We start from the raw sequence: 15,478 nt of genomic DNA on the forward strand, positions 1-15,478 counted from the left end.
CACATGCTTAAAGCATAATAAAACAGGGACTGTCTTTTGCTTTGAAAATCATAAATTATAATTTAATGCCAATAATAATTTACAACAAATGGCTGTTTACAATAAACTAACACAAAACAAATAAGGAAGAGGGCCTGTGTTTTACTTATTAGAGAAACTTCACACACTCACATGGAGAGCACTTGTAACGAAGAGAAAATAAACAGCAACCTACAAAACCTCGATCTAAAAGGTCAGGGATATTCTGGCGCAGGAACGTGCTTATATTCACGTATGTATATATCTACAGGAAGAAGCTGAGGGGCGGATGGAGAAGTCAGTTCAAGTGCACAAATCAGACAGATATTTCTGGTCTACATGGATTCACTGGAACTGAGTGTCAAAGTTTAGTACACTTTCCAAGATGCCCCCTTTTCTTTTCACTTCCCCTACCCACCTCCTTTTAAAATTAAACCATGACATAGGGAAATCTGGGTGGTGGTGGGGGGGGGTTGTTCTGAAAGCCTCAATCAGAACAAAATTGCAAGCTTCCAAGGACTGAGCTTTCTCCAAACCAGGATAAGGGCGGGGGGTGGGGTGGGGGGAGAAGATTCCACAACAAAATAGTTCCTACTTCCAAATCAGCACACCTCTGTCAACTTTCCTTCCTTCTCTCCTCTCTCTTTCTCTCCTTTTTCTTAATTTGGCTTCTAAGGACAAAGGGTCCCCAAAGCAGCCCAGATTGTATCTACCCAATCTGAAATGCCAGAACGTCGATGTGTTTTTATGTCCATAACTCCAATGGAAATGATTCCCTTAACCTGTGGTCAGGCTCCCACAGAAAGAACAGACAGGGGGGAGGGGACTGGCAGAGCAAGGCAAGTTACCATGTATGTACAGCTGTATCACTGCATTTGAAATCCTCTCCACAACCACGCTAGCTGAGAACCACAGAATATTTTTTTTTTAAAAAAAACTCACACCTACTTCAGGCAAAACTCACTGCAAACAACTGTACTCTATTTCTAATGCTGTGATGAGCTTGCTTGAACAGCCTTCTGTATAACGGTCAGATCTGTACAAAACACTATTTTTTTTTCTGATCATAAAATAGATACTGATCTCAAGATTTCTACTGCTTTTCACAATACCTTCCCTAAGCAGGCACTTAAGTGTGACAAATATAAGGGCCTTCTTTTTTTTTTTTTCCCCTGGAAAATCCATTTTTAATTAAAAAGAGGATTAGGTGAATGGGGGTGGTTTACTATATCAGTATGGCACTTCCTAAACCATAGATAAACCATTAACTTCAGCTCCCCCCCCAGCACCCCAACACACACAACCAAAGTAAGCAGGCAAATAACACTAGTCCGCTTTGGAACAAACTGACTGTGGATCATAAACAAATGGACCTCCCAGCCCACTCCAGGGAGAGCTCACAGTGGGCTCCTCTCGGTGCAAGGCAGTGAGTGGGGACAGCCAAACAGGTTTCAGATATCAAATAATATTTTAATTTCTGAATACTTTCAAATTTTCCTTGGAATATAACACACAAAGACTCGACCAAACAGTTCAGTTATTATAACTTGTACAGTATACAGAAATGTTGCACTTAAAAAAAAAAACCTTCAGTTTTTTTTTAAAACACAAACTGTAAACTCTAAGATACTGAATCAATCACATTACCTATAAGTGCCAACAGTGTTATCTTGTCATGCTGATTTCAATGGTATTTTTTTTAAAAAGGGAATATCAACAATTATAATACAAAGGGTTTGCAAATATACAAACAGATATAGGATTTTCATAACAATTCAAGAACTAAGCGGGACCCAATTCAAATTACAAAAGTTCACTTTTTTATTGAAAACCTCAGCTTGTGTCTTGGACACACTACTTGGCTGCCAATAAATTCCACAGTTCATTCTCTTTCTTAAAATATTTTTAAAAAGCTAGGTTTGTCTTGGTGTCTTTTTTTTTTTTTTTGGAGGGGGGGCTGGGTAGGGGGAGTTAAGCGTTGTATGTGGTTCTTCCGGTTCTCAAATTTGAGGGCTCAACTTCACCTAAAATTTTTGATCACCACCTTATAAGTGCGTTTCTATCATCTTTGAGTTGCCTTTTAAAGTTTTATGTCTCTCTATGATATTTTCATGGACTCAGTTTTAATTCTTGCAGAACATATATTTTAAGGATACACAGTTTTTAAGAAGCCAAGATTATATCAAAACTTATTATAGAACCACAGAATAAACTGGTTTGCAACCAGGAAAGTACAAAAAAGAACAGCTAGAGGTACATAGACACAGGACAATTAATAATTTGGAAAAAAAAAGACTTACTTTCTCCATTCTGCTAATTGTCTCCCAATCTCCTTAAATGCACTTTTAGCAATATTTTTCAAAAATTTACCAAAAAAAAAGAAAAAGACTAATTTCCTTTTTATACAAAAAAAAAATGATAAGTAGCAAGTTGTTCTGACCGACACAGGAGTTTTTTTTTTTTAATGCATTCTGTAAAAGTTCATTTGACAGTCTTTTAATTTTTTGGAAATTCACAGTCCATTAAATTCTTCCCCTCTCTTCTTTTAGCAAACGTGTAACATCCTTTTATATCCTTTCTTAACAGAAGGAATTTAAGCAAACAAACCAGTCTTTTGCCTTTTTTTTTTCTGTTTCACTCCCCCTTCTTATTTTGATTTTTTTTTTTATTGAATTGCCATATACGGCCAGTTAAAACTGCTGCCGGACAGTAGCATATCCCGGATGAGGGTTTCGATGGGGGTTTTACCTACCAAACGGACGAAAAACAATTGCTCTATGACTGACGAGGAGACGGTACGCAGGGAAGGGAGGCGAAGCAAAAGCTTCCCGAATCGCGTTGGTTGGTTGGGGTACTGACTCCTAACGTATTCTTCCAAAGCACACTGGGACTTTTCCTGTAAGCTTTCCACATGGGCTACATCAGAGAGACCACAGGCATCTGGAAGAAAGTTTAAAAAAAAAAAAGAAGAAGAAGAAGGAGAAGAATTCAGTCATCAGATTAAGAGGTTTGAAATGGGTCACATGAGGTGTGTGTGTGTGTGTGTGTGTATAGCTCAGTCAAACTGCCCCAACTGCAGTTGGAGGAAAAGCCTGGGACTGAAAACGTGGGGGTGAGGGGTGGGGGGTGGGAGAGGGGGAGGGCAGGAGAGAGGGTCCTGGGGTATTTGCTTAAAAACGAAACACACCTCTGTGCCGCCACAGGCTCGCCCTGTCCCAGTCCCCAGCCTCGGTCCCTGGGAGGCCCAGGCAAAGAGCACGGGGTGAAATCTAGCTCAGGTCAGTAAACAGAAAGACAAACAGATGAAACCAAAAGTGCCAGCGCTCCTCCCCCTCCTCCTCTGTAAATAATAGTTAGGCTTATAATTATATCGTGGGGAGGGGGGTGGGCAACAACCTGGCCCGGCCCCGAGCAATGGCGTCCACGACCCAGCCTCAGATTGTCCCCAAAGAGGGCGACTCATTTTTCTCTGGTCTTTGAAACTGATTTAAGTGGCCCTTTAAAACTGATCTTGTCAGTTTAGCCCATTGAAGGGCAGCCATGCAAACTGTGATCTCTCTGTTCATTTGAGCTGTTTCTTTCCCTCCTTTCTTCTCTCTCCCTTTTTCTCCTACCCCCCACCCCTTTATTTATTTTTTTTTAAACCCAGGTCCCTCCAAGAAGAACCCCCCCCCTCCCCGTCATCTCCAGGAAAACACTTTTCTTTCTCTGATAGGTAAAAACACAATAAGTGCCTTTGAGAGGAGAGGCTTCTCAGGGAAGGCGGCGCAGGTTGTGACCCGACCTTGGGGGACTCCCCAGACAAGACTGGGGCGAACGCATACATGCTGTGCATCTTAAAACAGGTCTTGGAAAACAGCCACCCCCACCCCCAGACCCAGAACACACATGCAATCTCGTCATGGGGTCCCTGGGACTCCGCCTGGCCACAGGCTGCAGGGGCGTCTGTGGCCGGGAATTAAAAGATCTGTTGGCGTCAGACTCCTCACCCTCTGAATCAGATAACAGGAATCTTTATCTCTTGGTGGGGTGATTTGCATTCCCCACTCGGGCCTCTACGTTTTACAAACAGTCATAATAAATGAAACTGCTATGACAGTGTGGGCATTTCTTCCCTTGAAAGACCAAGGGGAAGGCTCAGGGCAAACAATGATATCGAGAAATGACCAGCCAGCCACCCCCAGGGGCTGGGACTGTGGACTGGGTTGTGGGGGTTGTGGGACCCAGGCGGAAGGTGGCTGTGAGGTAGGGGGCCCTCCTGCCTGGACTTCTGCGTCAGGCAGACGGTCCAGCTCTGACAGGTCCCCCGAGAGAGAAGAATCCAGATTCCAGCCTCTCTACACAGTTCTGCCTTGACTGGCCACTGCCTTTTAATTGATTACCTAAGGACTTTGGAAGGCAGGGCTTGGGGTGGCTCTGAGGGGGACAGATGCATAAAGCAGCCGGGCATAAAAGGCTCAGAACCTGCCATGGTTCCGGCTGATGACTTGGGTCCCCAGATTGCCCTCAAACAATAAGGAAGAGCTGGTGGATCTTTGTGTCTGCCATAAAGCCCTCTCCCAGTGTCCTGGTTTCCAGCTGGAGAAAGAGTGGGTGACTAGCTTCCAAGCCCTACCCACGTCCACATGGTTGGTATGCTGAATTGGGAACCCCTCTTGCTTCTCAGCCTTGACAAAGGGATCAGATGACAACTTCCAATAGGAAGGTGGAGGGAGCGCCCTCCACCCACCCCCTGGGCCAGGCTGGAACCTAGCTGGAGGCAGCCAAGAGGCTCAGGTGTGGCCCAAAAGTGGAAAGCCGGAGACTTGCAAAAATCATCTGGCCTCGAGAGTTCCCTAATATTAGATCTGTTACTCACTCACACAGGTTAAACTACACATAAACTAATTAGGCTTCGTAATGCAGTCCACGCTGTCTCCCGCCACCTTCATATCCCGCTCAGATTGGCAGACACTTTGGGCTGTTGGAAAATTGCGTTAAGTGTTTGCCTGGGCTGGGGAAGCAAGAGGCCGGCGTCTCCAACCCCCTGCAGACACTCTGAAGAGTTATGTTGGCCCCCTTTCCCCCTCTGGTCCCTTCCTGGCGGCTCTCTCCCCTCTCCTGGCAGCCTGCATTGTTTCACCAAGAATACAATTTTCTTTTGAGATGGGTGCCCTCCGCCTGGATCTGCCTGCGGAGTTAACAGGCAAAGTTCCCCCTGCAAGACGATGCCAGGACCGCCCCGGTGCCCAGGGGCATCTCCCAGAGGCTAAGCCAGGGTGATGGAAAGGACCGAGGGGGAGACAGGCTTCCACAGGCTCAGCTGGCCCAGAGGGCCCTGGCTAAGGGGGGTTAGCAGAAGCACACACCCCTGCCTGGCAGGAGGGCAGCAGGCCTCGCCAGGGAGCCTTCCCCTTGGCCCACTTTGAGCATCTGTGCCTGAAGCATCCTTCCTGCAGCCCAGCCTTCCTCTCCTCTCCCAGACAGGCCTGGTGGGGCCCAGCAGCTATTCAGAGTTCTCCTCCAAGTGGCACTCAACAGTGTGGCCTTTCAAAGGGGAGGCCTGGCTGGCTCTGGGGACTCGCCAGACGTCTGGGCCTTAACTCCAGTCTGGGACCCTTGGGCATGAGAAGGTAAGGCTCCTTCCTACCTGAGGTGAACAGGACTATGGCCTTGAGGCAGCTGTACTCAGCGGAGTCGACGTGCAGGGCCTTGAGCTTCTCCACTTGCTCTTGGAAGATCCGTATGTGGTCCATAAAGGCGACCACCCGGTCGGCAGACATGGGCGAGGCGTGTAGGCCGGCGGCGGCCAGGAGCGGGGCGACGTGGAGGGGCATGGAGCACTGTGCGGCGTTCAGCACGAACAGCTCGCTCCAGGTGAGGCGAAGCAGGGCCACCTGGTCGGTGATCTGCAGGTCAGGGAAGAAGGGGATGTTCCGGGCCCACTCGACGGCGCTGAAGAGCATCCGCGCGGCCAGTTCGCAAATGTTCTCGATGCCCATGATGTTGTTAGGCTGCATGCACTGGCTGCCGAAGCGCGACGTGGGGTAGGGCTCGGCGCGCAGCAACAGAGAAATATATCCGGACAGGTACGAGTGGCAGTTGAGGGGGTCCCCGTTGGTCAGCGCAAACTGCCCGTGGGTCGGTTGGGTGGGCGGCATCCTGCCCCTCTGTACCGCTGTGGGGAGGAAAGAAGACACTCCTTGGTTAATGGCCAGCCGTGGTCCCCAGCGCCCCTGGCAGGGCCTGACCCAGCCCGACCCCCACCTGACCCAGACCGCGCACCACGCAAGAGCAGGCAGGCCTGCCCCTCCGACGAGCGCGCCCGGGCTACAGCCCCGGGAGTCGCCGGGAGCCCGGCGGCGGGTCCTCTCCAACCACCACCCAGGCCAACTCTGGCGGCCACAGCGGCACACTTGCCTCGGAGGCCCGCTCGGGGCTGGGCCGCCGAGCACCCAGAATTGGCCACTTTGCCTCGGGGTCCCCGGCGCGGTGGGCGGGATGGAGCATTCTGGGGGCATCTTTCTTCTTTACTGCTAAACAGCTGATATTTCTTATTGATTGGAGGAGAGGGAGCGGGAGGGGCGAGTCTGGGGGGGTGGGGAGGGAGAGATGCTTTTGCAAAAGACACAAGGGTTCACCCCTGACGGCCTGTGGCCGCTCCGGAACGCCTCTCCCCCAAAGCCTGCAGCCCCGGCCCTGGCCCGAGCCCCGGCCCCAGTCCGGCGAGGGTGTCCCCGGCAGAAACGAGCGGATCGCGGAGGTCTGGCGGCAGCCGGATCACTGTGCTCGCAGAAAGGAAGACAGAGGGAGAGGGCGGAGAGAGAGAGAGGCGGGCCGCGGCGAGAGGAAGCCCGGGAGAGCCGGGGAGCAAGCGGCCGGCGCAGCCCGCGTAGGGCCCGGGAGGGCCGCGGAGAGCCGGCGAGGCTCGGGCTGGGGCTCTGATCTGACGCCGGCCGAGGACATCCGCGCTCCCAGGAACACAAAGAAAGCCCGGCGATCGCTCGCTCCAACCCGGAGCCCGCGCCCGGCGCGCCATTGGCCGAGCCCGGCTCGCGGTGCTCGGCGAATTTTCGATCACAAAGACCCAACTCGCACAGAGCGAAAGCAGCCGCCGAGGGCCTTCGCCCACCCTTGCCCTACTCCCTATCGCGCTCTCCTCCTTTCAAAAGTGAAAGGAAAAGGAAAAACAGAGGATTTTTTTTTTTTTTAGCAGAATGTTAATCCACGGAGGGTCACATGAGCGCAGCCCGGGCGGTAGCGTTAATACGGCGAAGTGCATAAAATTGCCATTTGTAATTTGAACCTCCTGTACAAAAGTACAATCTCAGGTTGATTTTTTTTTGAGAGGGTGGGGGCTGGGGAGAGGTGGGGAGGAGGGACATATGTTGAACATGCAGGGAAAACCAGGAGAGAGCGAGGGAAACTGAGAGGAGGCAGAGAGAGAAGTAAACCAGGCTTGAACACAACAACGGCAGCAAACACCACCCCGGCCCTTGCAGAAAGGCGAACTCGAATGAACTCGCAATCCACGCAAAGAACATGAAACCGGCCCAGAGAGAAAGTGGAGATCAGTCGGCCAAAGCATGCGCGCCCGGGGGCTCTGGGTTCCAGTGCTGAACTTGCTTCTAGTATCAACCCCCTTGGAGCTGCAATGGAGGAGCAGAGCGAGGGGTCCAGGGTCCTTACCCAGAGCAGGCTAGCCAAACGCCCCCAGGGCCCCGGGACCCCAGGCGAGGGGGGAGAAATGAGAGGCCGATACCTTCCCGTCTCATGCCCACTTTGAGGCACTTTTTGAGGCGACAGTACTGGCACTGGTTGCGGTGGTGCTGGTCGATGGGACAGTTCCGGTTGGCGCGGCACGTGTAGCTCAGGTTCCTCCGCACACTGCGCTTGAAGAAGCTCTTGCAGCCCTCGCACGTGAACTGGCCGTAGTGCTTGCCGCTCGACTTGTCCCCGCACACCACGCACTCGATGTGCTGCTGCTGCTGCTGCTTGTCGCCGCCTGGGCCGCCCTGGCCGCCGGCCGCCGTCTGGGCCGGGGTGCTGGCAGGGCCCCCTTGGCCGGGCGTCTGAGGCGTGTGCGGGGCGCCGGGCGGTGGGCCGGGCACCGGAGGCGCCTGCGAGGCCTGGCTGCCCTGCGAGCCGGGCACCTCGTCCTGGGGGTCGCGCCACGTGCTGACTACCATTGCCATATCTATGGGGGCCTCGTCCGGACTTCCTGCTCCCCTGGCTGCGGGCGGCGGCGGCGGCGGCTCCCGGGTCGCGGGCTCCGGTGCGCCGCCTTTTGTGTGTGCGAGGGTGCGAGAGGGCGCGGGAGGGCGCCCCGGGTGGCTCGGGGGCTGGCTGGTTGAGGTTGGTTAGTTTTTTTCCTTTTTTGTTTCTGCTTTTGCAAAGTTTTGTCGATGGCTTGTCTGGCCCGGTGTGTTTGTTTTGTTTGTGTCCCTCGGCTCAGCTTTGTTGGTTTCGGGGGGCTTTCCGCCGGGAGGGGCGGGGAAGGGCAGGGGGAGAGCGAGTGGGAGCAGAACGTGGAGAGAGAGAGGGAGGGGAGGGAGAGCTGCAAGTCGATTGTCTGGCTTCAAGACAGAAGTAGGAGGCAAAAAAAAAAAAAATCTCTCCAAAGATCTCGCTCGCTCTCACTCTCTCCCTCCCTCTCTCGTTCACTCTCTCGCTCTCAGAGCTGGTGTGCCGAGGAGTTGGAGGAGGAGGAGGAGAAGGAGGAGGAAGAGAAGGAGGAGAGGCGACTGTCCGGGGGCCAAGTCCAGGGCAGCCCACAGTCAGCCATTCAGGAAAGCCATCGAAATCGGGAGGACTGGGAGAGCGGAGGCGCCGGTCGCCGGCGCGCCCAGGGAGCCAGGCAGGCCGGGGCGGAGGCCGGCGGCCCGCGGAGTGGCCGGAGCGCTGCCCGGGTCCGGGGGAATCAGCATGAAAGTGGTCCGCGTCCGGCGCTGCGCGGCGTCGTCCTGGCGCTGGGCCGCCGGCGCCGCCTGCCCTGGGCGCCCGGCGCGCGCCTGGCTCGCTCGCTCCGGCCGCCGCCGCCGCCGCCCGCCCGATCGCGCCGGATGGAGGCCGCTCGACGATCCCTGCGGGCCGCCCGGGCCGCCGCCGCCGCCGCCGCCGGAGCCGGAGCCGCCGCCGCCGAAGCCGCCGGGTCGGGCCCGGAGCCGCCGGGTCTAGCGCCGCCGCCGCCGCTGAAGCCGCTGCTGCCGCTGCTGCCGCCGCCGGAGCCGCTGCTGCTGCTGCTGCCGCCGCCGCCTCACACACATAGGGAAAGAGTCAACTCGCCGGCGGCGGGGGAGAAATGATAAAAGAGGGAGAGGAGGGCAGATCACCACCTAGAAGCACATCCTTCGTGCGCGGAGCGGGGAGAAAAAGACGGAGAGAAAGAATGAAAGAGGGAAAAAAAGGCAGCACGGCACCCGGAGGAAGGAGGCAACTCGGGGAGAGGAGGAGGAGGAGAAGAAAACACACACGCGCGCACGCACACACACACCGCGGAGAGAAAAGAACAGAGAATCAAAGTGATCAAATATGCTAAAAAGGGGGGCGCGGGAGGGAATGCGATTTATAGGCGCCGGGGCTGGCAGAAGTGGCTTCTCCGCGATCAGCTCACTGAGCTCTCTATATAGTGAACTTTGACACGACTGCTGCAACTTAGCGCACGTTGCCATGGCGACGGCGCGCCTTATAAGGCAGCAGCCGGGGTTGGCCTGGCCAGGCGCGCGCGCACCGCCCCCTCGCCGTCATTGGCCGGAGCGCGGCGGCCCCGCCATGGCGGCCGCGGGCGCAGCTCGGTCCTAGCGCGAGCGTCGTCTCGGCCGCTGCTCCGGGCGCGCTGGGGGCGCGGCGGGGGGGTGGCGGGGACCGGGAGGAGGCGGCCGAGTCCCCGCGGCTGCCGAGCGGGGGGATCGGCCCCGGGCGGCCCCGGGCGCGCGGCTCCCGCGCTCTGCGCACGGCGCACCCCGCACCCGAGGTTTCCGCCCCAGCGGGGAGAGGAGCGCGGCGCGCACACAAAACGCTTCTTAAAGGCTCCGCGAGAGGCTCGGGATGGAATCGAGGACTTCGCCTCTCGCAACTTGGCGAAGCCACGAAACCCGCCGCGCGCGCACCACCCGGGACTCCCGGCGCATCGAGGTGCCCGCGATGCCGGAGAAAGAGAAAAGTTCCCAGCTCTCGTCCAGAGGGATGGTGGGTGGGGGGTGGGACGGTGCCGCCAGCCGACCTTGCGGGCAAGTTCCAAACGAAAGATTTGGCCAAATCCGGGTGATGGGAGACCTTTCTCTTAATCAACTCTGATCACTTTCTTGGTTTGGTGACCTTTTTTTTTCTTTTTTTCTTTTCTTTTTTTTTTTTTTAATTAAGAGGGAAAAAGCCGATCAGAGTCTGTCTTTTCCTTGTAGGGTTAACATTTCACAGGTATGTGGCCTGACATTTTAATTGCTCAAATAAAGCATCTCGGATGTTGAGAAGCAGAAATAGACTTCATCTCATTGTCATGACGCAATTGAAATAAATTTTCCTTAACTTTATCCTCTCTCGTCGGTTTCGCCTAACTCCAAAGCCAACACCCTGCCACCCACCCAGGCGTGGCTAGAAGGGAAAAGACCTGTCTGCCCGCTGGTGGGCGAGCAGAGGCAGCCTCCCAGCCGCCCCTGTGCACACCCTCTGCACACACATGTACATATACATGTATGAGGTGCACATTTGTTAATGTACACAGACAAAGACTTCAGCGACTCTGCTTCTAGGTCATCCAACAGTTGAGGAGGGCTTCATTGTTCCTTAAAGCAGTCCTATGGTCATTGAAACACTCCCAGAGATTCTGCCCCAAATTGGGAATAATACCACCACGACTCACAAGAACCACACACCAGACATAGTCTACCCCAAGAAGAAATCCAGTACTACAAGATCAACTTCATAATCTCTGCCATTCTGCTCCATGGGCTAAAATCATCCAGATGGTTATAGGTTGTGTCTCTAAATTCTAGGGCGTTGGGTTTGAAACATCAAACATCTAGAATGGCCACCTCCCCTCCAACTCCACCAGAACACACTATATTCCAACACAGTAACCTTTCTATTGGATTAGGACAAGTTAGAGGATTATGATTATTCCATATCCACAGAAGAACATTGTGTCTCCGTCACACGCATTTTGCACCGAAAACTCCTGTAAATTGGTAAGCCAACCAGGTCTATGAACAATTAAAATATTTTACGCAGAGCACGCCGAGCTGCAGGGAACACGAACACACATAAATAGTAATGAACAACCACAAGAAAGCATCTTTGATAGTTCAAAAAAATCAAGGAGCTGAAGGATTTTTTAAGAAAAATATACGACATGTAAAATTGGCATGTATGTAGACTGCATTTTGCATTCAGTAGCCTGTGTATACACAGGCAGAATGCAAGGTGGGGACTGAGGGGAAATGTGGGCAGAGAGGGGGTAGTTTTTGGGGAATGAAAAACAAATCCTCTTTCCGCTTCATTTCTGAAACCTTCTGAGCTCTCGCCCCCTTTCTCCGCAGAAACCACGTATTTCACGAAAGCTGCAGGTGCTGGGATTATTTGAAAGTTGTAAAAAAAAAAACCCAAACCCTAGAGTGGACACTGAACTCTCATAAACCTGGTGTGTAATGAGATTTTGCCACAGAGTGAAGCCAGGCTGAGAATTTCAGGTTGATTAGAAGCACAATATAACTTTCTCCTAAAGAGGACAACAAGCATGGACAAGAAATTATCTCAGGGAAGGATTTCTCCCCCCCACCACTTTCAACCTCTAGATTCGAGAAATTGCCCAATGCTATAAATGTCAGTAGATGAGGGGCCAACTCAGCAGAGATTGGTGGGGCTGGGGTTGGAATAGGAAATCTGAGGGGGCATGTCCACCTCCATTTAATAGAAGATAGAATAATGGACTTGAGGGAAATCTTAATTTTGCCTGTTGTACAGACACTTTTATAGCAAGATCACCTTTTCTCCACAAAGAGTGGGGAAGTTTTGAGGAGGAAGAGCTTTCCAAGTCCACTTAGAGCTGTTTAGTATTGGAAGTCTACGTTGCTGGCCTCAGATTTAAAAATGAAGAATTTCCCAATCACCTCCAGCAAAACTGCTGGGGGCACGACCCCAGGGCTGCCATGAAGTCAAAAGTGTGTTTCACTCTGGATTTTGGGACTCATTCATAGATAATGCAGATGATATTTCAAAGCATCAAAAAAAGTATTCATTGCCATTAATTTTACTACATAGGAGGACTGCAGACCGAGAAGGAAAGAAAAAAAAAGGAAAATATTTTTAAATGTCTTATTGAGAGCTGCTCATTTCCCTGAAATAAAACAGCTCTAAGATGAACCGGTAAATATCAATATTTATTGTTACCATTAAAAAAAAATTCAGCCCAGTCTTTTATTGCAGATGTAAATTTATTTTAATGAGAAGAATGGCAAGCTTTGATTTGGCCGGAGAAAGTTGGAAAAACATTTGTCTTACTCCGGGAATCCAAAGAGAAGAAAAGAAAACCCACCCAGGAATATGATTTCATTACAGAACGGGGCCTGACGGCTGTAATTCCTCACAGATTAAACTGCGATATGAATACAGACGCCAGCAAATGCCGAGTTTAACTCTGAACTCAGTGGAAACCAGTTCTGTCCACCAGGACTCATTCAATTCCTCCTTCCCCTCAATCTAGTCCGTGTGTGTTTTTCTCTTCCACCACACTGGAGCTCCATGAATAGGAAAAGGGCCTTCCATTGTATCCCTGTGAACTTCCAAGTCAATGCAATTTTTAACCACTGGCTTGTGGTACTTTGAAAATCACCAGGGGCTGTCAGAGTTGGGTCCTCTGAAAAATTTACAGTGCTAAATCAGAGCATATGCTGGGAGGGAAAAAATTGCTTAAGATTGGAGCAAGTACAGTATCTGTCTGCCCCCTAGTGTAAGAGTCCTCGCTGCCTAAAATTCAACTTTAAAAGAAAAGGAGCTCTTAAAGGGAAACGACTTTAGGTTCACGTAGGCATAGGAGAAGGAAACTTCTGTACATTTTAATCTGAATAATTCCCCAGGATTTAAAATTAATTGGCTCTGGCTTGCTTGGACCGGACGCGGATCTCGCCACCTCTTGCGTTGCCCGAGTCACTGGCAGAGAGGTGATGATTTTTTTTTCCCCCCTGAACTGGGTTTATGTGCGTCCCTCTCACCCCCTCCTCTCTCTTTCTTTCTCTGTCTCTGTCGTCTCTCTCGCTGGCTTTTTAAAAATGAGGACCCGTTCCTTGCACGTTCTGGACGGAGCCCAGAATTGCTTCTGTAAGTCAGCCCGCCGCGGCTGCAATAGACAGCCAAAAGGTAAACGTTTGCCTGAAATCCGCACGCCGGCTCCACCACCCCGCCGGATGGTGAGTACCCTTCTCCGTCGCGATTGTCCTCCTAGCTTAACCGAGCGCTCGCCTCCCCGAGCCGCGGCCGAGGCGCCGGGCGCAGCTCGCCTCCCTCCCTGCCTGGCTGCCTGTCAGTTGCACAAGGTTGCAAAACGCAGCTCAGCGGCCAATCGAACAGTAAATTCTGATCCTTAGTGCGAGCCCAGCGGCTCCTTCGCTAGAACACCCGAGTCATCTATGGCTTGGAAAAGCACGCTTAGAGGACTGGCTTGCAGTTGGCTCGACCGGAGGCGAGGAGTTTGAGCAGACAGGACGAGGAGAGGGGAGGCAGCCCTTACGCTCCGGTTTAATCATATTTTGGCAGCTTCGCAGTTTTCTTTCCCCACTCCGCCCCCCCCACACACACATGTAATAAAATATGGCAATGCATTGAATTGACTGCCCCCCCCTTCCCGGAACCCCTTAAACCGCAGTCCTAGGCATTTCATACACGTTAGCAACCCGATTTTCTGAAAAAACCCCAAGTCATCCCCAACCCCACACAGCACAAGGAGGAAAGTGAGAGAGAGGAGAGAGAGAGAAGAGAGAGAGCAAAAAAAAATACTGTAAGCAAACATACCAAAACCATATTTGCCTTGTTCAAGGTCCCAAACCGCTTGCATCTTCCTCCTAAAACTGGAATAACTCTCCTTTAGTTTGGCGGGGTGAAATAAGCGCTTTGTTGGACCCCTGAAAAGATGTGTCTTTGATAATTAAAGAGACTCTCTTCCTCCGTGTTTGTCTAAGCGATTGTGCAAACTGATGGAAAGTGAGCGCTAGCCGGCAGGGAACCGGAGGAAAGGTGAAGGGAAAGCTCTTCCACCTGGAGGAAGTGCTTCCCCATGTAACTGGCGCTCTCAGCCTCGGCAACCCCTGCACACTAACTTCAGAGAGAGGAGGTTTCAGGGAGCTTCCACATAGCTGCTGAGGAATGCAAGCCTCGCCTTTAAGAAAAAAAAACCCCAAACCGTAGGTAGGAGATGTCTGGAGTGATCCTTGTCTCTCATCTCATTCCTTAGAAGGAAGAGTGCGTTGTTACACCTTGTTTGGGGCTGGAAAGACGAGACTTTAAAAACACCCGTCCAATTGGAAAAAAAAAAAAATCTCCCAACTTAATGAGTTTTAGTCGGAGGCTGGAGCAAGCGGCTCAGCCCCAGCAGAAAAGCGCCAAGAACTCGAGGCGAGACTGCAAGGCAAGACCACCCGAGGCACAGTCAGATTCCACTGTTTGGGGTCGAGAGGAATGGAGGCTAATCCTGCAGCAAGGAGGGACGAGGCAGAGGTGGGAGAGGAGGGGGAAAGGCACGCAGGCTCGCCCTCGCCCTGGAGCAGAGAGAGAACTTGAAATAGAAGGGCAATGCTGTTTTCCTGGGAATCCGTTGGAATCCCTTATTTCTCCCCCACTACTTCTTCCTCAAGTTCCCCCCAAGTGATTTTTCCCCCCTCTCCCCTGCAGGTTTGTGTGTGCCCCCCCCCCATACCCAGTCCCCATTCTAGAACTTTCCTAAAGAGGAAACCTGTTCCTTTTGGGGAGGGGAGGGGTTCCCCATTTCCTGTCAGCAGATAATGAATGCTTAATTTACCTTCTCCCTCCCACCCCCCACCTCCCCAAAACTGAATCAAAGGGGCAGGGCTGCAGGCACTGGGGAAAAATGAGAATCAAGTATGCTACGTCTTGCCGTGTAACACAGTTTTCACTAATGGATTTTTTTTTGTTTTGTTTTGTGCTAAGAGAAGAAGAATGGGGAAACACGGATCCTTTATTTTAGGAGAGTGTATGGGAAGATGTGTGTCAGACTTGACAAATGCAACTCGGGCTCTTCGGCGGCTCCTTGTCCTTGCCTTAAACAGGAATTAAGTTAAACACAGTGCTGAATGTTAATTACATGTTTACTGGCTAATGAAAATTACAAATGGTTTTGCCACCTCAAAAACAATGATGAAAACTCCGAAGACACTGTAATTATATACTTTGAGGGAAATAACTCAGAATATTGATCGTAAGAAGTGTAAATCTTTTTTTAACTATTCATTAATACCATAAATATGGGCTACAGAAG

The 15,478-nt window shown here is 51.8% G+C and overlaps 1 protein-coding gene and 1 long non-coding RNA gene across 4 annotated transcripts in view; one reads left to right on the plus strand and one right to left on the minus strand.

Moving 5' to 3' along the window:
* Positions 1-1,463: 1,463 nt before the first annotated feature.
* NR2F2 (nuclear receptor subfamily 2 group F member 2) lies at positions 1,464-14,378 on the minus strand. 3 transcript variants are annotated; one of them, XM_028502184.2, is made up of 3 exons: positions 13,999-14,378; positions 5,648-6,175; positions 1,464-2,958 (listed from the first exon to the last, which is right to left on the minus strand). In XM_028502184.2, the coding sequence occupies exons 1-3, from the start codon at positions 14,039-14,041 to the stop codon at positions 2,684-2,686; spliced, it is 846 nt and encodes a 281-aa protein (XP_028357985.1). In that variant the 5' UTR covers positions 14,042-14,378; the 3' UTR covers positions 1,464-2,683. The 3 variants fall into 3 exon arrangements, with proteins under 3 accessions (XP_028357985.1, XP_028357984.1, XP_035868882.1); XM_028502183.2 differs by lacking the exon at positions 13,999-14,378 and adding an exon at positions 7,760-9,788; XM_036012989.1 differs by lacking the exon at positions 13,999-14,378 and adding an exon at positions 6,418-7,135.
* LOC118497704 overlaps positions 12,991-15,478 on the plus strand; it is a 52,274-nt gene continuing 49,786 nt past the window's right edge. Inside the window, exon 1 of the long non-coding RNA XR_004900224.1 lies at positions 12,991-13,397. This is a non-coding gene — a long non-coding RNA (uncharacterized LOC118497704). The remainder of the gene's footprint in view (positions 13,398-15,478) is intronic.

This window comes from Phyllostomus discolor, chromosome 12 (genome assembly GCF_004126475.2).
Source record: "Phyllostomus discolor isolate MPI-MPIP mPhyDis1 chromosome 12, mPhyDis1.pri.v3, whole genome shotgun sequence".
Classification (NCBI taxonomy): domain Eukaryota; kingdom Metazoa; phylum Chordata; class Mammalia; order Chiroptera; family Phyllostomidae; genus Phyllostomus; species Phyllostomus discolor.

Coding starts and splice junctions, on each gene's coding strand:
- NR2F2 (XM_028502183.2), bottom strand. CDS start 8,192: ATGGCAATGGTAGTCAGCACGTGGCGCGACCCCCAGGACGAGGTGCCC. Junction 6,176..7,759: donor AGTGGGCATGAGACGGGAAG/GTATCGGCCTCT, acceptor TCCTCCCCACAG/CGGTACAGAGGGGCAGGATG. Junction 2,959..5,647: donor CATAGTCCTGTTCACCTCAG/GTAGGAAGGAGC, acceptor ACTTTCTTCCAG/ATGCCTGTGGTCTCTCTGAT.